Source organism: Acanthochromis polyacanthus, chromosome 4 (assembly GCF_021347895.1).
Source record: "Acanthochromis polyacanthus isolate Apoly-LR-REF ecotype Palm Island chromosome 4, KAUST_Apoly_ChrSc, whole genome shotgun sequence".
Lineage (NCBI taxonomy): Eukaryota > Metazoa > Chordata > Actinopteri > Pomacentridae > Acanthochromis > Acanthochromis polyacanthus.
In genome coordinates this window covers 24376916-24400334 of record NC_067116.1, presented here as the reverse complement: position 1 = coordinate 24400334, position 23419 = coordinate 24376916, and the positions used below count along the sequence as shown (strand labels likewise).

General features: G+C 39.8%; 1 protein-coding gene across 6 annotated transcripts; it reads right to left on the bottom strand.

The window, feature by feature from the left end:
• Positions 1-1944: 1944 nt before the first annotated feature.
• si:zfos-943e10.1 (GRAM domain-containing protein 2B) lies at positions 1945-17877 on the bottom strand. 6 transcript variants are annotated; one of them, XM_022192843.2, is made up of 13 exons: positions 17655-17877; positions 8405-8575; positions 7413-7476; positions 7220-7292; positions 7027-7130; positions 6837-6935; positions 6548-6619; positions 6126-6194; positions 5923-6019; positions 5679-5768; positions 5255-5354; positions 4646-4753; positions 1945-4197 (listed from the first exon to the last, which is right to left on the bottom strand). In XM_022192843.2, exons 1-13 carry the CDS (start codon positions 17744-17746, stop codon positions 4179-4181), a joined length of 1158 nt encoding a protein of 385 aa, XP_022048535.1. In that variant the 5' UTR covers positions 17747-17877; the 3' UTR covers positions 1945-4178. The 6 variants fall into 6 exon arrangements, with proteins under 6 accessions (XP_022048535.1, XP_051803416.1, XP_022048530.1 ...); XM_051947456.1 differs by having other exon boundaries at positions 8405-8572; XM_022192838.2 differs by lacking the exon at positions 17655-17877 and adding an exon at positions 12165-12551.
• Positions 17878-23419: the final 5542 nt, after the last annotated feature.

Sequence of the window (23419 nt, the reverse complement as noted above, 5' to 3'; positions counted from 1 at the left end):
CAAGGCTCTTCTCCCACAATTGCTCAGTTTGGCTAGACATCCAGGTCTCGGAAGAGTTGTGGTCGTCCCAAACTTCTTCCATTTGAGGATTATGGAGGCCACTGTGCTCTTAGGAACCTTGAGTGCTGCAGAAATTCTTTTGTAACCTTGGTCAGATCTGTGCCTTGCCACAATTCTGTCTCTGATCTCCTTGGGCAGTTCCTTCGACCTCATGATTCTCATTTGCTCTGACATGCACTGAGCTGTAAGGTCTTATATAGACAGGTGTGTGCCTTTCATAATCAAGTCCAATCAGTTTAATTAAACACAGCTGGACTCCAAGAAAGAAGCAGAACCATCTCGAGGAGGATCAGAAGAAATGGACAGCATGTGAGTTAAATATGAATGTCGCTGCAAAGGGTCTGAATACTTATGGCCATGTGATATTTCAGTTTTTCTTTTTTAATAAATTTGCGCAAATTTCTACATTTCTGTTTTTTTCTGTCAAGATAGGGTGCTGAGTGTACATTGATGAGAAATAAAATGAACTTTTTTTGATTTTGGCAAATGGTTGCAATGACAGAGAGTGAAAAATTTCAAGGAGTCTGAATACTTTCCCTACCCACTGTATAGGAGGCATTATGATTATGAGACTAGGGGTGCAGGAGAAGTTTCTCTGTCACAAAGTGGTGAAGTCATTCAGGCTTTCAGTGAGTTATCAAGTTTCAGTAAATGTAATATTTGATGATTCTGGTTATCGTATCGTTAGAAGTTGGCAACTATTTGTCTTCTTTAACACTGCACTAAACAGCTCACTTGCCCCAAATATTGAGCCATAAGCAATGTTAACAAATCAAGACGATTCTGAAGTTAACCAGGAATAGCTGTCAGGGAATTCTGCGATGTCGAGAGACAAACGAGGAGGCAGATTTAGAGACACCCTGGAGACTCAGATAGCTTATGTTGAGAATAAGGTTTACTGATATCAGCAGAAGCGATGCAACAAGCAGCACAGTGACGTGAGCACCGGCAGTATCAATTCTGAGGATTCTGTTCAACCTTGGGTATATACTGAGTTGGGAGGAAAGCCATATTTAGATTACGTCCGAATATGGAGACAACTTGACTACTCCGTGACATCAGACTAAACAATATCTGGTCTTAACCCAGTCATGTTTTTATTACAGCATTTGTCTCTCTCATGGATCTTCTTTTGCAGCATCTGCCTTTCTCAGGGTCAGACAGAGAAGGCCTGAATGTGCTCCCAGCCTCAGTTTGGGAGAAGCAAATAGGAGCAGGGGTCAGAGGTAATAACCTGGAGGATGATTTGAGGGGATCTATAACTTGGTTTAAGGTGACTGAATTTTACAGATGCAACCTGCAGGATATTCTGGGATGCCTTCAGCTAACAGCTGTGAGGAAATACCTCAATAAGGGGAAAGAGTAATTTTTTCTCCTTCACAACAGCAATACAAGTGACATAATTCAGCCTTTTACACATCACCAAATGCAAACATGTTTTTAGGCTTAAACCTCTTCAGCACACATGCTTTCCCCCCCCCCCCCCAGATTTCAGTTGGAGTTGCAGTTGAGTTTCAGTGCTTTTGTAGATTATTGCTCTTAGATATTTAAAACCCTAATGGGGTTTGGTTCAGCCATGTATAATCCTCCTTTTGAATACTGTATCGTAACTATGTATTCATGAAGTTTTCCATGTGCTTGTCTTATGTAATATATTCAAAGACACTCTCTGTACATGTCCTGACAAAAGCAGAGCAGGAGGCAGCAACTCAGCCAGATTCCTCATAATACGGGCATGAAATCCAAGTGGATCTAAGGTATGCACGGTGATTGATTTTAATACTTTTCCATTTGTCTTTGCCACTCCCAAACTTCAGGAAGTACATTTCCATCCGCTGTATCGAGCCTTGTGTACAAACAGTAAAGGGGCAAACACACAGGGGATTATTTACTTCGAAATAATTGTTTTATTTTGAACAATAGCAAAGCCATCTCACAGAGACTACTTTGAATTACACAGAATGCAAATAAATATATATAGGACCATAGTCGAATTAAGGACATTAACAAATGATACAAAATTATTTACAACACTTTGAATAGTGCAAAACCACACAAATTCCGCCCTCATTAGGATTCTTGAATTGAGTCTGTTTAAAGGACAGTTATTGTGTGTGCTGCTCCCTGGTGGGAGGTTATAAGAACTGACAGTACTGTATATGGCATGATGACAAAAACCTTTGCTAAATATTAGAATTAACTCTCCTGACTGAGGATAGAGCAAGAGTAAATTAATTCACTACAACTTGCCAAGAAGAGCTTCCAGAATGAGGGTGACATTAAATCATGGATATGTGTTAGGTTGATTTAAAAGGATCATAAGAGGGGAAAAAGAAAAAAAAAGCAAGCATTCTGAGAAGCTCAACACAGTCGGATCGATTAGTAAAGTGAACTCAATGAAAAATGGTGTTTCTCAAAGGGATAGAGAAACCACCAACAACGTACAGAATGTGAAACCCATCATGAGCACAAGACTGAAATGAAACAAAAAAGTTGACAACCTAAAACCACTTGGCAGGTAGCACCCACCACCCCTGAGTGAAAACAATTTAAAAAAGGTCTTAGCACCGTCAGATACCACAGAATGCCAGCTTTGCCATATTTTCCTCAATCCATGTCTTGGATTGTGACAGGCACAACACATTTTTTAAAGTGCGCTCGCTCACTTGAGCCATTTCTTTCACTCACATATTTTGTTTTTTTTTTGTTTCCTTACACAATTTCTTTCCCACAAACATCAAGCTCCACTTAAAAACTGCACACAAAGATAAATTACATTTTGCCATGCATAATAATTTGTTGCATATTGAAATTTCTTTTTGGGACCACTTGTTTTGCTGTTTAAAACTTGGACCGTACAGCAAGTGTGGTTCTAAATTCTCCTCTTCAGGTGGTAAGAGTAAGAATGCATATACAGTATCAGTCAAGTGTCGATATTGCAGACACATACATGAACATTAGAAATACATTATTGGTGCTACTTTAAATAACCTGAAGAAGAAAAAAAAAAAAACTAGAAATGCCACTTGGTCCTCAAGAGGCCTGTCAAACAGAGAGAGGTCTGTACTCTAACACGGGATGGTCATTTTTCTGGTAGACAGTACATCAACAAGACATCTGAACCAGACAGATCTTAAATCTACTCTTGAAGACCGAAGTCATAGAAAAGTTGTACACAAAAACATGTCTATGCCTCTGAGACAACCTCCTCATTTCCTACTGTACTAAGTATTTGTGCATTGATGATGCATTCATCCAGTAGAGACTGGAGTGAAAATAACCTCTGAGCATTGATCATTAAACAGGTTTAAATCATGCCAAAGACGAGGAAAGTAATACTGCAATCATTACTGATTGGAGAAAGAGAGAAAGTATAAGACCATCAGGAAAGTATCTCGCCCCTGTGGGCTGATCTGAACTTGAAATTTCAGACATCATCATTTCAACCCACAGCTGATTAGGAATTTGAAGTACCACAAAAATGAATTTAAAGATCAAGACAGGCTTGAACATACTACTGAGAGATGGAGGGGTAAATATGAAAATGTTTTAAGTCATCTCTGTGCACTCATGCAAACGACGTGCACTGTGTGCATCTTTGGCTATGCATAGCATGATGTCTCTGGAGCCGAGGTGCAAAAATAAGCACTACAGCAGGCTAATGCTGATTGGTAAAGCCCTGTTCAGACTGCATGCTCAGGTAGAAGAGGACCATGGACAACATGAGTTCACAGATGTGGAACAGTTTCTGCCAAGAAAGTGGCCATCAATTTGGCCAGTGTGGCACCTTGCTGCGTTAGAGCCGTTTGGCTTTGGTTTGAACAACAGACACACTGCAGCCAGGCAGTGTGTATACATTTTGGCTTGGCTCTATGAGACTAAGACGTGGCATGTCCTTTAGTTTACTGCACGGGGAGGAAGTCTAGCCCTTCAAGTCAACAAGTTGTTTCTGAAATTGCACAGGTTGGCCACTCTTCCTCTATGTAACAGAACCGCCATGTTGAGACCAGAGTCTGAGTACATTGAAGTTATCCCCCGCCAGGTTCTGCTGGGAAGAGGCCAAAATAATCTTCCAATCATGAGTCAACCATTCTCTCCTTCAGTTGCCGAGTGTTAGGCTATGTGTCTTTGTGGTACCTGTGAAAAGAGAGGGAAGCGGTTGAGTGGCATAGCAACAGCCAAGGAGCAACAGTCAACCACTTAGTTGCTTGGTAGTCAGGCTACACCCTTTACAGGAATTAATTTCCCGTTTCCTTGAAGGAGAACAAAACCAATTATGTAACTGAGTAAACACTTGATCAAAATGAATATCAATGTAGATCAACTGGATTAGCACATTATGCAAACACGCCCAATCACAACATTGCAAAATCAATGTATGCTGCTTTTTTTTTTTTTTTTTTCTTATTTTTTAAAACATCCCATTAGTGAGTAAAGACATCAGATGATAAGGCAGGTGTTTTGGGTACAAATAAGGCTGACTTTCCTCAACTTAGCTTTAATTGCAAGGTGGTTGTTATGCGGCATACAAACTGCTCAGCAGAGAAGAACAAAAGACTAAAATCAAAAGTGAAAGACATCGTACCCGCTCTGTAAGGTGAACTCTGGCAGTGCACCTAGGGATGTCAGCTGTTCCTCCAAGGCTACAATACGCAAACCAATGTATCCTGAAGACAGCAGCAGCAGCACAACCCTGTAACATATTAACAATGACAAGTCAGTAAGAGCTTACAGCCTTTTTAATAATGTAAATGGCCAAGTTATGTATTACTGGAACTTCTCACAGGTTCCTGGAGAACCTCTTATGACTGTATAACACTACTGTGTAGTTGTTATTATGTGCAATATTTATTATCTTGTACTTTCGTGACTTTTTGCACTCTTCTGTTTTTGTTCCTAAGAGCCCTGTAACAGTAAATTTCTCCTTTGTGAGATCAATAAAGTCTATTTTATCTTAACAACAGTTGATGATAACAGTAACAGAAAAACAAAAACAAAGCTGGACTTCTTTGCAATTGTAAAAAGATTCTACAAAACAACCTACTGTGTAACCCCCAGAAAAAAAAATTCTCAACCATTCCTTCAAGGATTGTGACTTTCACGGCAAGGATCAGCTTTAGATTAGCACAAAGAAGATAAGGCACTGGATTAAAGGAAGAGATAGAACAGACTAGAAAATGGACGTGCTACTTACAAAATCAAGTAAATGAAGAGTAGTGTGTTGAGGGTGCTGGCCTCTCTCTGAACCAGCAGGGACTTGGCTTTTTCAGTCACATTCCACACCCATGATCCACCTGAAAGGGAAAATGAAAGGTACACATAGCTTGAATACTAAGGATCTAAGATGCATATTTATTTTATGTAGCTTTTATTTATCCAACATATCGTGCATATTTTGTCATCAACTGTAGAGAATGAGAAAAACATATGTCATGTTTAAAAAGAAGAGGTAGGTTTCTGAGGGACTATGCATGGTTTTATATATAGATGTCAACCTAACCATCAACCTGGGTGTATCAAGACTAAAATGATTCCTACTCTACCAGCCATTTCAGTGATCAGTTTGAGTTTTGCAGGACTTAAAACTAATGTTAACTGGTAATCCGTGCATGCATTACCTGATACAGACAGCTCCTCTGACGATGAGCTATCACTCTGGTGCATATGCAGGCTGTTAAATGTGGAGCCGTTTCCATTAGGCACTGCCTCTGCAGAAGGAAGACACAGATTTCCATTAGTTAGCATTTATGAGCTCCTTACAAAATATTATGCATCAACAAGTCTCTTTCATCCATGATCATTCTAGGAATATGCAATGTCTAGTATAATTCGTTTTATTGGGAATTAGTGTTGAATTCTCACCTCTGTGTGGTCTGAAGAGAGGTTGGTCCTGAAAAGACTGAGATTCAGAGCCATCGAACTGGTCGAAGCTGTCGTCTAGACTGGACTGGCTTGAGGTCTGTTGATGAGAGTCAAAAGACAAATCAATACAACTTCAACCCTATGACATGAGCTATATAAAAATGCTTATTTACATTTGTTGACGTGGAGGAAAGTTCTCTTACCACAGGTTTGCTCTTATCAAAGCTGGTTTCAGCAGAAGAGAAGACAGGGCTACTATTTGTGCTGCCGTCCTGTAACAGAGAAAGTCAAAATATGTCATCATGTTGTCAGTTCTAACAAATACAGTTTAAAGTCTGCATACCCCAAGACATTTTAGGTACAATATAGAAGGAACAAACTAAGAGGTCTATAACAGCAGGGTGGCGTCTCTTCCAAACAAGCACCGTGTTGAAATGCCTTCAAAGTCACAGCTAAGTAGAGCTTGACACAGTGTACTTTTACAGGCTTAAGGCAACAATCTGACAGTAATGCATTTGTGCTAATGTCATGTACGTTTTACGCTGCAGTTCTACCACATTTCAATCAGATGCAAAACTTTTGATTTTTTTTTTGAGTTCTTTAACCTTTAACCTGAGTAGCTCACCTCTATCTGAGGACAGACTGACCGCAGGAGCTGATAACATGATTCTCTGTTTCGCAGCGACACAAAGAGAAACTGAACAATGAGAAGGAAGAGAAAGCAGGAATATTAGCCATCTGCCCTGGTAGTGAACCAGCATCATAAGTTAATCCAGTAATTGGTTAGATAACATCAATAGCAGAGTTAAATGTCATTGAACAAGTGTTACATTTAACTTTGAGCATCACTAGTCATTAAAGAGACTATATGCACTTCACAGATGTTAAGGATTGTGCTAATGTGAGAAACGGACCTTTTCTCCTTCAGTGGTCCGAATCGACAAGGCGTTGGGTACCAGCAAAGCTGTATTCTGCTTCTTCACTATGTAGATGCTGGAAATTGGAATCACTACCTGCAAAACCACACAGCAGTGCACAAAAACCAAAATTAGTCAAATCACTCAGCTTAAAAGAACAGCAGGTCAGACCTGAACTGATGCCTACCTTGGTGTCTTTAAGCAAAACTGAGGAATAGAAACAGGCATTGGTGTCCGTGATGTACAGTCGACCATGGTAGGGCACTTCCTTCAGCAGGGCACAGATGTACGCTGGGAAAAAAATGAATCACAAAAAAGTTAATTTCATACAAATTATTTTCATTTAAGTCCCTCATTCTTGCTACTTTTTGTTCACCTACCATGTATCAAGTCTTCACTTTCAGGAATGTCTGGAAACAACTTGTGGAATGTCTTGTTGTGCTTAATGAAACTCTGAAAATGAAAGGAGAGGATGCTTTTTAAAAAAAATGAAAGCAAAACCATTCATATTATGGTGCACTGAAAGTACAACAGAGATCTGTGCTGTGCTGTTAAAAGTTTAGGTGGACTTACACTTTGTGTGCCAGTACTCTCCGTCTTCTCAAAGCCTTTGCTGTCAACATCAAATGTCTGCGACCTGCAGAGACAAAGAGCATACCTGTCAGGTTAGTGAAAGTCTTGTTTCAACAGGACTGTGGTAATGTTAGAAGATAGAAACAACATGACTGCACACTTCAGTCTATTAGAGGATATGTCTTTTCATCTCTTTTTCACATGAGACTCTTCTCAAGAAATCTTTTACACCATCTGTGCTGCGCAAAAACCTTGTTGTGGGTGCTATAAACGAGTATAACTTTAATACTACGAGAAAACAAACATATGAATGCCTTTAAAAAGCGAAGGCCATCATGGCAGAGCAGGGTGAACATCTGCTAATAAAATTATTTAATTCCAGATGAAATGGTGCCACATTTGTCTGTCAATAAGGACTTCATTGACATCGATGGCATTGTTCCTGCAGCGGGCGCTCAAAACTGCTTAATTGGTATAGGAGAGCGTTCTCAATGATCACACAAGTAGGTAGCAACTGCCTTGAAGATTGCTCTGCATCTCTGCTGCCAGCAAATATCACAAATCTATCTCAAACATTTGAATCATGTGAGAAAACAGTCAGCCTACAAAGGCTGTGCAGTCATGTGTGTGTCACAGCTGAGCACCAGCTGACAGTTGGGGCAGGTCTTGTGATACAGGTTCAGGAAAGCTACAACTCTCTACAACATCAAACGTGTAATTACAAGCGTTGCAAGACACTGACAGATTTAAAATAAATAAAATGAAAGATATACATATATAAAGATTTGAAGAGTTTAAAAGTTTATTACTTTCATCCATTTCATCTTAAATGTTAACTTAAGCAATTGAAGTTGATGTGTAATTAAGGTGACCTCTTACCACCACTGTATATGTATGTAAAGCTTTATGCAAGATATTTTGAGTTAATTTTTAGCCCTAAAAATATCTTATAACCGTTTATACAATTGAAAACCTTTCCCCATGAATCCTACCTGATGGCTACTTGTCTGGTGAGGGTTTTGTGCTGTTGCTGGATCTCGAGCTGCGCCGCCTCCAAGCTCAAAGCCTTCCTAGCCTCCACCTTCTTGATGCTGCCATTGCTGCTCCTGCTTTTCTTCACTTTGGCTGGCAGCCCGCCACCACTGCTCTCTACTGGGTAGCTGCTGGACATGAGGGGGAAGAAAATAAAAAAAAAAAAGTACAGATTTAGCAACATGCTGTATATTTTTTTACAATCCCTTTCATGTGCAGATACAACAATGATCACACAGAATTTCTTTTGTGAGAGTTACTGGAAAACGTTTATGGCATAATTACTTGCAACTTGACCATGATTCAATTATCAGTGTGAGCAGCAACTGATAAAACTCATCACCTCTGTAGCAGCATACATTCAAAAATAGCACATAGGCATACCACAACTATTAAACAGGAAGCCAAACACTTAAAGCAGATACAACAGACTTCTGATAACAGAGCAAAACCAAATAAGAATAAACAAACAAGAATAAGTCAGTGTGGTAATCAAGCCGACCACCACTCAAATGCCTCTAATTGTCATTAAATTCTGCAAAAACACATTAGACTTGTACATCTGGTAACAAATAACTGCATCATTCAATGCTTGTACAACAGCACATACCATATTTTACATCATCTTGAGATCAGAATAGAACTCCTTATTCATGTTAGACATTTTATAATCACAACCTTTCTACTCAGAATAAAATCTGACTGGACTGATAGTTGACAATGGGCTATACAATGTAATTTCCAAATAAAAAAGTTTTATTGATGTAAGTTGCGTCAGCACTCAGGCTGTGCAATCACACCTCCGGGTTGTTTTACAATCTCATCGACATAGGTTTGTGTTCTAAAACTGACAATCCTCTCCATAAAGTGTGGGAAAAAAATAGTCTTCTAATAGTTACTGGATTTACTACACTGAATAAGCTCTTCCAAGGCCATGGCACGTCCCTGACCAGGAACAAATGATCCACAAAATCACCTAAAGACTACAGCGGAATGCAAACAAAATGAACCTAAATCCATAAAACACATCAATGACAATGATACAGGACAAATATGAGTAAGCTTTCCATCTTAAAGAACAAAAAACAACAACACAGACCAGCTTACCTGGTAAATTTAAACCGTTTTGATGACCGAAAACTTATATACCTACTCACAGTAGGCATTTCCTATTCTTACAGATGAAGGTGAAAAAACTGTAACTACCTGCTCTCTAAAAGTAAAGCAGAGAAGTTTAAAAAAAAAACAGCAACCAACAAAAACTGATGCCCCAAAAATATCTTTATAGTCCTCTTTAAGTTCCAAATGTGTGGTCCAAACTAAGTTGCTGTCCTGGTTAAGCCAGAATTCTTCGCCACATCCTGCTAGAAAAAACTGCTGCTGCGTTGCTGTATGAACGCGCTAGTCAAGAGGAAGCCACTTTGTGTTGAGAATGGTGTGACACTCCGTAGTGGGTGACGTCAAACTCAGCCACTCCTCCACAGCCAAACAGGCATACAGAGACCAGCATACACACAAACCCTCTCATACACACACAAAGTCAGCAGAGCCCAGCGCAGGCACTGACATGTTTAAAAAAACACAAGGCCCATCCCACAAAATCTTCCACTGGCAAAGATTATCCAAGATTAAAGTCTTTTGATTGTATTTCTTCTGGTACAGCAAAAGCACAATAATTCTGATTTTTTTTTTTTTTTTTAACTGCTCTGTGCTTGAGGGAGAAAGTAAAAATTCTTGTGAGGCGCTCAGACTAGCCCATCTGCCCCGACGTAAGAGTGGTGCATTATCCACAACTTACTCCAGGCAATAAATCTAACTAAGGACACAGAAGAACACACAGTACTACCTCAAATACCTTTCTTAAACTCACTCAGTTGTTTTATATAGTAATAATCAAATATTCAAAAACCTAACCAACTCTCCACATATCTGCAGCACAACAATAAATGACCTTTATATAGGTTAATCATAGTAACAACAAATATTTAACTGCAGTAACAATTTATTTGACTGGATGCATGATGGATCGCATCGTGTTACTTTCTTTTACCGTCAGTACCTCGTGCTTTGCAACTGAACAATCTGTCTTCAGCAACACCTTGAGCAATTGGGACAAAGGTGAGAGAGGGAAAAAGGAAAAACACGAAACGCAACTTCAGCTGGATGCCTGCTCTGCAATTAGATTCAAGTGAGAATAAAAAACAGAACTGTTCAAGACATTAGCGTAACAGAACCCATTTACTTTCTTAGATGTCAAGAAAGTTCAAGTCTGTTCAGTTATTAACTATTTGAGACCTAATTGCAGCTTGTTTCTCTATTCCAGTGGCTTAAACAACCCAAACATTTTTACAATATATTCTAAAGTATGAATACTAAGATAATATCCAAAATATCCAAACTTTGGGTAAGTATGCTACTGTGGCTGGTGTTTAGAAAAAGGCAGCACACTGGGAGATCAATTTCATAACCAATGCTGAACTGGTGGCCAGATGTTCGCGTTTTAATATGCTCATCGAACCCATTTCCACAAGGCAGGGGGTTAAAGCAGCAGAGCAATATAGGCCATATTCAAATACATCAACTGTTGACTTTCTCAGGAACTTCCGCTCTTTACACAGGGCTAACCGTAACCATTAACAAGATGACACCACTTCCTGGAAGACTCAGGAAACTGCAGATACTCCTCAATTGCAGCTAAGAGGTGTTTCTATTTTCACTTATAAAAAAAAATTGAAGTGGAAGTTTAGATCTAGTTCCTTCAAACAAACAAACAAACAAAAAAAAATCAAGAATTTAATGATCTAATACGCAGCAATGAAACATTTCAAGATTTTGCAGAAAAAACATTTCGTGCCAAGATTATCAGGTCTGGGTCAAAGGAGGAATAATGATTCACCCTAACAGCCTATAAAAGCTTTCAAGGCCAAAGCTATCAAAGGCGGGCAGGTGTGTTTCAGCAATCTGTGTAAAGGAAAAAAAAAAAAAGGGCACCAAATGATAGCAGAGTGGAAAACACACTCAGGAAATGTCCTACGTAACAGACACATTACTAAACAACCATTTACTAAGCAGGAGGCGCTCTGAAATGGGTGTGAATAAGACAGATTAAGACCTTGGCCTCTGACCTACTTCCTTGTGAAAGCAATAAGTGGTTAAAAAAAAAAAAAAGTACATTTTGGACCCAGATTTACCAACACCCCTCATAATTCTAAACACTCATAGGTGTGTTAAATTCTCAGAACCAGCAGATTTAAAATGGACATGCACAAGCCTGTAGAGGCATATCGGGATTCACTCGGGTGTACAATTTGTCCTGGGGAGGCTTCAGCACAAACAGCACCCTCATATGATAGCATGTTCTGTGAAATACAGATTAGATATATCATATATATAGCTTGGGTTCTTTATCTGCATTTGTTGTGGTATGATCTTAGAAGACGAAACAAATTACTATAGCACAGAGTCAATGGTCAATAGCTCAGATCTGTGACCACTGCAGTACTTGCATGTTTTTCAAGATTCATAGCGGATGTTGAAAACGTGATACAAGTCTGAAAAAAACTGTATTCATTACCACAAGTCCCAAAAGTTATGTTGCAAACCTTGTTTTCAAAATAAAGAGAAAACAATTTCAAGAACTTAGTCTACGTTTAACCAGTGTTAAGTTGATCAGATCATCTCTGCCTCTGAAATCAGTAGTGAAGTGTTTGTTTGTCTTACCTTCTCAGATCCTGAGAGCTCTGAGAACCAGCCGCAGCCCCACGTTTTTTCAACAAGCCTTTACCTTTCTCCATGACCAACTAAACTGTCCTGTGTTAGCCTTCAACAATCCCAAAAAGCTTGTAGCCACCGCAGGTGAAGACAGCTGAATGATTGACTAAGGCACTACCTTTCGCACTTAGACCCAAAGCGTTAACAGCCAAATCAACGGGAGTAAAGGTCTTTTTGACTGCAATGATGCATGCCAGAGTGCCACATGAAGATAGTGCCAGAGTCAGAACTACACAGCAGGACAGGGAAAGAGAAAGAGCAGAGTGAAAAGACCAAAGTGAAAGGAGAGTCGTTCACTTTCAAACCCCCAAATGCCCTCTCAAGCTTTGTCCTTTCTGATGCAGTCTCAGGCTGTGTTGTCTTGGAAACTGATAACAGTAGGAGGTAGATGGTGAAAATGTGGGGGTTGAGAGAAACAGTGCCACGTTATGCTCAGTTTAGCAAAGCAAACAACAACATTCAATACCCTATTCTCAACAATAACAAAAAGATGGTTTAAAAAGCAGCCAGTACAATGCCTGCATGACAATAGTGAGCTCACACTCTTTATGGAAGATGTAAGGGACTGACCACATGACTATTTGTGTGTGACCAGTCAATAGGTTAATGAGGTGGACTATAAACGTAGCACACCCTATTCACATTCACAGACATCAGCTGAGAGCTGCTCTTCATCAATAGTCTATTTCAAAACCTATGACGACATCCATCCGGGAAACTCAGCTGACAGATAAAGTCCAACTGCACTCGTGACATCAGTCCTAACTTAGCCACCATATATCACCCCTTAGCTCCTCCAGCTAACCACCACCTGCCATGTTTTCACTGTAAACCTCTTGGAATCGAGCTGCAGGATCAACACTGAGACAGCTGTGTTATAAATACATTTTGGCCACAGTCAAAACAGCACAGGTTTGATCCTCACTACAGCCATAAGGCCTTTCTGAGCCTGCGAAAGGAACTCAAGCCCGGCAAAAGAAGAGGAATTTGTCCTGGATACCAACTGCATAAAATCATGTATGCTAAAGGTTCTACAGGGAAATGGGCCAGCGCTTTATCCTTTAACCTCACTTTGCAAAGCTCTTAATGGGCAGCACATCTTTCCAAAACATATACCTTACACAACAACCTTAATCTAGCAACTTCAAAGTCACATAATGCTGATAGCTGGAGATGGCCCAAGAGTCCAATTAATCCCTCAGCATATCACTTCTTCCTGGTGACATTCAAGCAGTAAAATGGTGTCTCTGCAGTTTCCTTCACTGGCCTATTCAGTTCAATAATTACTGAAAATAATGTGCATGCTATCGAGTGGAGAAAGGGTGATATTTATTGTCACATGTGAAAATCAACAGTCAAACGAGTGTAGATAATGCGTAAGCTTTTCAATCAGCATATCCAGAGTGTTTGTCACTAACGTTATCAGATAAGACTTACACAATGCTTGTAAGGAGGTGCAAGGTCACTCGTGTTCACCTTTGCTCCTGAAAAAGCAGCCATGTTTAAAATAGTCTTCCAATCATAAACTGATAACTAACTTCCTATGTTAGATATAGCATGCAAAAATTTAAAATACATATAGTATACAGAACTGACCACGGCCTTTACACCACAACATCATTTAGGTAAATGCCTTATAAAGACTGATCATATTTCTTTGATTAAACAAAAAAAAAAAAAACGCCAGAAATTAAACATTAAATCCACTCTGGCTTCATAAAAGGTGACCACATATGTTTAAATTCACTGAAATCTAGTTTTGAATAAGGTGAGGGTCTCTTTCTACAGAACAGGACATTCCAGTCAGCAAGAGAACCCCTGAGGATATAGAGAGATATGATGTTTTCATTTTCTGTCCCAAGATGAGACAGATGATCCCAAAAGTCCTGCTGCAGACGTCAGCCATATGTCAGCTGGTCTGCAGTGCTAGCACTCTGAAGACAAAATTGCTTCTACACAGAATGCTTTCCCATGACCAACCCTGCAACAACATGAGCCCCAGGTTCACGTGTGGGGATCGCAAAAGTTTTACATGCATGAAATCCCTATGACATCTGCAGAGAATGAGCAGAACCAAAACACACGAGGGCACCATCTTCTGGACAGCAGTTGGTAATTTTTATCATGTGACCTGCTGATTCTCCAGCATCCAATCAAAACCAGTTTATTCACACATCAAATCACCTGACAGTCATAATCTGTAAATGTCCGTAACGATCCTGGGAGCAACAACAATTAAAGCAATTATATTTGTTAAAGATTTAAATCTGGCCTATTACAGGAAAATTAAATTAAAATAAAAAAATAAGTTACTCCAGTCCAAAATATCACTGTGGGGCGAACCGAAAATAATAATGTGTCCGCATGTATATATGTGAGAGTGTGTGAGCTTAAACAGAGCAGTCAGGAAGGGCACCGAAATGAGCCAGTGGTAATGGCAAAATAACACACAGTCTGTGGCGCCCTTCCAGGGCTCAGTCTGCAGGAAAATTCTGTGTGTGTACGTGTGCCAAGTGGAACAGAGTGTGTGTTTGTGTTCATGTGTTGCAGAATCCGAATGTGTGTTTGAGTGGGAAGTCATGCGGCCGTGTGCACGCAGCATCTCCTTCCACGTCCTCTGTGCAAATTGCGCTCAAAGACAGAGAAGGCCTTTCTTCAAGGCGACACAGTACTCTTAGTGACTAGGCATGTGAGCAGAGGGAATGGTGTGGTGGGCGCTAGGAAAATCCCACCTGACTTTAAAATCATTAAAGGTAAAAGTAGGCCACTCTAGTGTATGCAAGAGGGGCTCAGACTTAATCTACAGTAAAAATAAATAATGTTAATCTCAGCTTGTCACAACAGCAACTTGTCCAGATGAACGGTAATACGGTAAATTATTTCGTCTGTCAAAGCCATTTCAGGTCCAAAATGAACTGCACGTTCACTTTCAGTCATGAAAATCTGGTACAATGTCGTTTAAGGATGACTCACTGTCCAGCTTAAAAATTAAACACATGTTTAACAAAATAAAGCAGGAGGGCTCATCTATATATTATGGAGAGCTACAGTCTGTGACTTCACTGATTAGTAACTGTTCGCTGAATATCTATGGCCCATAACTTCTCTTCTTATAATCCTTTTGTACTTTTACTTCAAATAAACATTGTATTGTTAATATGAAATTTATTCAAATAATCACATCATTCAGATATCACACTACACATTAGATTTCGCTCTCTCAGTGTATTCACATTGAGCTTTTACTGAGCTAGCAAAGTATAAACAAATCTACAGCTTTCACCAAATGAAAAAATGGCTAATGCATGGTATGCATGGCTGACTGAATTCAACAGTGTATTGCAAGTACCAAAAGGTGAAAGAGCTATGAAGTATACAACCTTTTTTTGGGCTCTGTGACAAGGACAGTGGAGTGGTCATTAGCACTAGCCCGACGAAGGCAACACATAACCTCAACCATCGGCAGCTGGCTAACTTGCAACCCTTCATTAAGCGATAAACAGTCCTGCAGATGTGGTTTTCATCCCTTAACTTCAGTTTTCCCTGCTACGCCTGCAGCGCATCTCATAATTTAGACCTACAGTTTTCAGTGCCCACAGCGGCAAGGAAGCTCTGTCCTGGGAGCATCTTCCTGGAGCCAACAGGACGCCTGCAGACCTGCCCCACCCAGCCTATTCTAGGCTCCTTCAACTCAACGAGCTTCGCAGCTATACCAGGTTCCTCCCTATTAAAAAGCAATTCATATTTCTTTGACTGTGTGTGTTGCAAACCTGTCTGCAAAGTAACTTGCATTGAGCTCGAAAGCAGGGACTCAGTATTTTGATATGCACTCAGTTACTACCTTGAACTAATTTATTTCTCCTCATTGCTTTCATTCAGGATAATTGACATTTTCTCCTTCATTCTGGAGATTTATTTATAAAAAAGGACAACATAGATTAGAAGATGACTTTGGCTAGATGCTACATACGGTAAGAGCCTTAGCTCACAGAAGCCTGACACTGTCACAACAAGTGCATTGGTGTGCATGTGTTGTGGAAACAGATAATCATTCCACATACCATACTGCAGACACGCCATTACTATACTGATAACCAGCAGGCCCCTTCTGATTTGGCAGTGCTCTTGTGCACCAGCAAAAGGCTATCTATGGGGAAGAAAGTGAAACGCACAGAGGACAAGAAGTGCTAACAGTGAGATAGTGGGAGCATTTATATAACACCATGTACCACCTGTGGACGACTCATGGGAGCTAAAAATAGCCATTTCTTAGAAAACATAGACTTGCTCGTCTCATGTGTGACCAGTACGCAAGTGTATGTTTCCCTGAAAGTAGGAGGGTAGAGAGTAACGCAATATGTGTGTGCATGTTTGAAAACGTGTGCCATCCGTAAATGCTCCTCTACCAGGTCTGTCTATGCTGGAGCTGAACAGGACTGGATCATCCGTGATCTTGACAAATGATCAAATAGTGATGTAAATCTGACCCACATAAGCCAGTCGATGAAGTCATGCTTTCTGAGCAGTGGGAAAAGACAAGATTAAGAACCGACCAGATCTGGACTAGCTTTGTTTAATGGCGCTCTTCCACTTGTAATGCTGTTTATTTATGTGGACTGGATTAGAATACCACTTATCTTGCAAACATTAACAATACACTGAGCGCAACAAGATTAATTTGGGTAAAGCACCGTGTTCTTGAAAATGAGCAAAATCAGAGAAGAAACAGGTTAGAAATGAAACAACCAAGTGTGTCTGTAACGACACTTCACAGAAAGGCCTGGCAGATCACATGATATATAGACTTTTACAGCTATGAAGATATTTACAACGTAAAGTGCCATCACTGTTAAAAAGTATCATTTTAACACTGGAAAACATCATAACCAAGATTATGGGAGTCTGCTTTTAAACATACCAACGGGGTCAGGTGTGTAGGTCAATGGGTGAGCTAACGACGTGCTGTGAGGCTAAAGCATATTGCAGTCTCCAGTACCGATTGTGCTAATGTACACTATGATTGCAAAGACGCTCCCAACAGTCTCAGTACTGCTGCTTTGTGTATTGTAGCCCGTTACGATTTAGCAATTTGTATTAACTGTAACCTTATATCAGTGTAACTGTCTGTGTGACCGTACCGTTAGCTTACGTACATTTACGGTAAATGCAAACATATCTTCAGTTAAGCGGAAGGCTAGCATACTAGCATACTAGCATCCACTGACTTGAGGGACATATTCCGTTACTTTTCGGATAAAGTCCCTCCCTAAAACACATTCCATGACTCTATGTTAAAAACAACATTAGGGTGAACGAAAACAATCATATATCGTCGGACAAGTCGGTTGTCAGCAGAGAAACGCAGAACGTTAGCATCCACCCTGTTGATGATGCTCACCGGCAAATAGCGGTTCAGCAATTCACATTCATTCCGCTCACCTCTCTTTCATGAAGTGCTTTATTCTGACGATGGCCTTCTCGTCGATCTTCCTGAGGAAGGTTTTCAACCTCTCTCTTTTGTTTTCAAGCATTCTTCCCTCCGCCAGTGGTGGTCGGTTCGTGTAGAAACGACACTCCACGCCAAACTCCACCGTTCTTGTTTGGCTTCGGCTCTTCTTTTTTCTCTTCTCACTTCATCTACGACTGATTAAGATAATGAGCTTAAATCGGACCAAGTCAGAGGACCAATCAGAGACGGAGACGACTGGGGAAAAAACGGTCATGTCAGACCCGTTGTCCAATCACAATATGGTAGTTGGCTTCCACCGACCGCCCATTGCCTTATATGGTAGCCGGGCTGTCCCATTCTTGAGACCTATAAAAGGTAGCCCTGTGTTATTATTGTACTGGTGTGGTCCTCCAAATCAATAATTTACCTGCAATTTTCACGTGTGAACAACACGGGGTGTACACATTGGGGTTTATCATGCGTGTTTCATGTGTCATATCACGCTTAACTTAATACGAGACAGAAAATTACTGTACTGATACACCAGGGTGGGGCTACAGAAAGCTTAATTTCTGTTATGGCAAAAAAAAAATACCCTATACTCCAATATCAATAACAGTAACGGAATATAGAATATATATATAAACCTTTGCATTTAAGCTTTTAAACTAGGGTGACCATATTCTGTTTCTCTGAAAAGAGGACACACTTCCAGCTTGCGGCAAAAAAAATCATTTTTTTCCCACCCATTTTTAGGGGTTTTCTGTGGGTCAGGGGGCTTTCTGTGCTTCTAACCCAGTTAAACAAATATTCTGAATTCCCCAGAAAAGAACACTTTACCTGGATATACAGAAAAATAGCCCCAAACACTCACAAACAGTTGCTTTATAAATAATATATTTATTAATTTAAAGCAATTCTCCTAAACAATATAATCAGTCACATACAAATATGGCATGCTCTAGTCTTTAATAGTTATTGACTCAAGTTGTGTAGGAACACATGTATTTAGATATTTAACAAAATAAGAAATAATCATCTCTCTTAAGTCTGACACTTACACCTTAGTTAGGAAAAGTGAGGTAGAGTACCATTCTTCAAAATAACCTCCAAATTATCAATTATGTAAAAATAGAAATAATGCCTCAAAATACTAAACAAAAAGAAAAAAGAGAGGTAGCCTATTCTTCAATGTTCAGTTAGCCCATTCTTCAAAATAATGTGTCTGTCTAATGGCAAATGAAAAAATATATATAAATAATGCCTCAAGTCAACAGTCCTTTTTTCCTTCTTTTTCCTTTTGTTATTAGCCACAGAGACATAAGTCCCAGCTTTGCAGACTGTACATTCTGCCTCCCATTTGTCACGACCCGGACGAAAACAGGGGGACTTTTTTTGCATTTCATCAGTGAAATGACATTTGCGTTTCGGCATTTTCTTTCTGTTCGAGTGTTCTCTCGCAGTGTGCCTACCTGCCTGTCAGCCTGTGAGGAGTGAGTGTGGAGCGCCTCTGTACTGATTGGTGAATGAATGAATACACGTTCCGGGGTTCAGCTCAAACTCCGCCTCTCAGAGCATGTTTCCAAAGGAACCACTCAACGTGAATGATAAATACACTGGTCTGTGACGCGCTCAAGATAGGCAAGATCAAAAACCCGGACATTTGAAGGACTTTATAAACGCCAACTGGACAGGCCGGACAGCGTCTCAAAAGAGGACATGTCCGGGCAAAAGAGGACGTATGGTCACCCTATTTTAAGCTATCATAAATGGTTGCCTTTAAGACAGCAGCTATAGTAGTAGTACTGAAGGACTAGGTTTGCTGAACAATAAACACTGGCAGCATCCATTAAGTCACAAAGTGAATTCACCTTGATCTTGTATTGAGTCAAGATTAAGGTGAATCAATGAGCATTTATTTCTGTTCTTCTGAAGGAAAGCAAAGACCAGAAACTCAGAAGGTGAGTTAATCAATTGGCGGCTTTTATTTTAATGCCACAGTATGAACCACCTCTAGCCCAGCATTGAGCATGGATAATGAAGGGGCTCTCACAACCCCCACTTCACTGGGGCATAAGGCAGCAACTGCAGCAACAAACGGTGAAGTCACACACCTACTGTATGATCAGCAGACCAAGACTGTAAGGGCACAGTTTAGACAACCAGATAAGTCACATTGTAATCACACTGGAGGACTGTGCGTAACCTAGTAAAACCCAATAAAGCAGTTATTTGAAGTGGTTTTGAACGAGTTGTCTGATGACTTTCTGTAGCCGACCCTGAGCTCTGACCCTGTGTTAAAGTTGTAAAATGGGGCCTTCTATAAAGAGTGAAAATAAATCACATAGATTACTAGTTCAGATGTTTTAATGGCTGAAATTCAGTTGACAAAACCCGATGAATGAGCAGACTAGTTTTCCAAACCTGAGTATATGAAAACATTTTAGAATGTGCCCAACTGAAAAATACAAGCATTTCTTAGACCCTTCTATGTCTGATGTCACTGCGATGTCACATCATGACAAATCAGTGTTGTGCCATTAAAACTCAGTTCACTATGATTACAACACTACTTCCTCAGCAGCATTTCAACACTGTGCTGAAAAAGGCCTTGAGCACATTATGAAAGAAGCAGTTGAGAGAAATACGCTTAAATCTTTGTCATGAAAGCCTTTTCTCTTCATTTTGCAGCTCAAACGCTGCCACACCACCAGGAACAGAAGAGGCAGTGTGTCGGCACATGACACAGCAGCAAACACGCCACCTCCACACAATCTGGCCCACACTTGACAGCCCCCGGTCTTCCCTTCCGCCTCCTCTGCTGCGAAACAAGGCAGACAGAGAGGAGGAAATCGTGCTTTATGAGGACGCTTGTAACGCAGTTGGGTGGTGAAGCTGCAACGTAGGCAATAGCAGGCGTTGCATTGGTGACTCATCAGTGTGGAAGATGGATTATTAATTAGGCTAAGAGGGAAGCCACATAAAGGATCGAGGAGGCACATATGCCCCAGACTGCTGATGTGTTGGTTGGTTTGACACAATTTGATTGATCATTAATTTGTTTGGGAATGAAAAAGATCTGTCTGACCTTGAGAGATCATCTTGTAGCCCAACAGCGTGAACATCATTCCCGCTGGAATTGCCCATTATCTATTTACTCATCAGAGCAGCTGAGCAGATATTCTTGGATAATGTAATATGTTCAGATGGAGCAGTTCTATTGACAACCAAATGGAAGAATGTTCTGTCACTGATCTTGCGATCATGTTTTCCTACTCTTTGCATTTTTAGACAAATATGTTTTCAGGGGTGCATAAAATGAAGGCAAATACTAAAGTAATTTTCCAGATAAATGCACAATGTGACAAACATTTCATGATTAGGCTATATCTTAACACTTTATCCGGGCGTACAAATATATGAGAGTGTGTGAAATGTAATACAGAGAGAGAGAATATAATAAATAGATTTCAACTTTCAAAAAACTTTTTGCAGCATGAGTGTAAAATTCACTTCCAATGCTGTGTTTTTTCAAAGCAAAACCAAAAGGAATATAGAATAACAGAAATGGCATTTGTTTGTTAGAGTAAAATGTTTTTGTTCTGCACATTTCGCTAATATTGACAATCTGAGTCACGAGGCCTGAACTACTCACCCTTGATCTGGTCAATATTTGTAAATGGCTTTAACATCATTGAAAAAAAAAGCGCACCATCTCTTAGGAGCCAATGAGCAGAGAGTCACATAAGCAGGGAAGATTTAAAATATGCTACTGTAAACATTATAAAAAAACTTTTATTAGTTGTCATTTGGGGGCTCTCTTTACATTTCCTTTGTTCCTCTCTGTTACACAAAGTCACTGCTGACTCCAGGATCTTTGACTGGCTACTGCAGTTATGAAACTTTCATGTTTCATAAATGCTTGTACCTCCTGCTGAAAAGTTAATATAACGTTCAATTTCTGAACGAATGATTTACTACACAGTAGATTTGACCACTGATTGCAAATGGAGACAATTCACACAAAAGAAGGGTGTACTCTTTGAAAAGTATTGATGTAACCATGAACGAAAATTATATCCATATTACAGAAAACACAGATTAAGGTTTCCAGAGACAAACTGTGAGTTAAATCAACAGTTAAAACAAGAATGCAAGGATATTGATGACTGCACTTAAACCACTTTGTGAATTGTCAACATTAAATGAAGGCCATCATCTGTATATCAAATCTGAGGAAAGCTAAGTTTGAACAAAGAATTTTGGATCTGTGCTATCAGTTACACATCTGGGAAAGTTAGAGCCGGCCTGTTTTCTCTCATGTTGCCAAGCACAGACATCTGTTTGCTTTAAAACGATATAGATGCATGCAAGTCTTTGCAGGAAAAGAAAGTGAGGTGTCCTTTGCTTGGATTGCTGCCTATTATCTGTTGCAAAAGGAATCTTTTGCCAGAGAAATTCTTATTATCAGCTGCTGGAGTAAATACTCTGACCTTGGGAGGCTATAGCAACACCTTGGCCTGGAAAACCGGGGCTGTGACGCACAGACAGCTGCAGCCACGCAAGTTATATCACAGGTGTGCCGAAATGCTTATGAAGCAGGATAAAAAAAGAGCACCATTGGTTGTACACCTACCTTTATGAAATGTATAGTTTTGGCCTAATACTGTACTTACACACTGCATGATAATGCACGTCAGAAAACATTGTATAAATATATGTTATTTAAAAAATATATACAACCACATGTTCAACATAAGGCAGCATTGCTCAGTAGAAAAAAACATGTTGTCAAGAGATACAAGAATGTGTCATAACCTGGCAGCACAACATTTTATTTTAGCACTTGGAATGTTCTATTCAAATAGGTAATAGTTTTATCATGTGGCATTTAAATCAGCCAGCTATGTGCAGCTCAAAGCCTCTTTTAGAAAGAAAACATACTAGACATTCTGTTTGGAAATAATCATTCATTCTAAAAGGAATCTCCCTGCTAATGACACATTCCCAGCTGGCATTTTAAAATGGGATTTTTGTGGAATTTCCAGATCTGAAAGAGAGACAGATAGTTTTTTTGTGTCCTGGCATGAAACTTTCCCGATTTGCATGAGTAAAGCATCACATCGGATTAAGTGAGACAAATAGAATTGTCAAGGGCAAATAATCACAGTGGCTGAGTAAAATGAGAATATAGTGAGTCTCATAGTCAAGGCTTTTCAGTATTTGGGTGTTCATTCCAAGGAAAAAGACTATCAACAAAATATCTGTCAGGGCAGTCGAGGCAACGGCTTCACCTTTATCAAGCTATCTCTGTCTCTTTTCTGTTTCAGTTAGTCTTCTTCACATATAAGAGAGGGAACTTTGTATTCCATCAGTTATTTTACATTAATGTTCATCTTTATATTGTGTATTTTGATTCTGAAATAGGGATGTGTGCTTTCAAATACAATCAACATATCAACATCAAGATGCACAATATATGGTGTATAGCATACTCTAGGACGGCATCAGTAAGGCATTTTGGATTATTGTTTTTTTATTTTAAGGGTTTTTTTCAGTTAGGTATACATACGCTTTAGCATAGTAAATTAGAAGACTGATATTTTTAAAACTTGCCAGCATAAAAAGCACCAACTAGCTATCTGAATTAAGCATCTGCTTATCAGCCTAAACTGTCATCTTGTGTGTCTGTAGTCTGTCTGTGGGGTCAGAAAGGTCAGTGCATCACCAAGGATTCACCCCAGCAACAACCTCT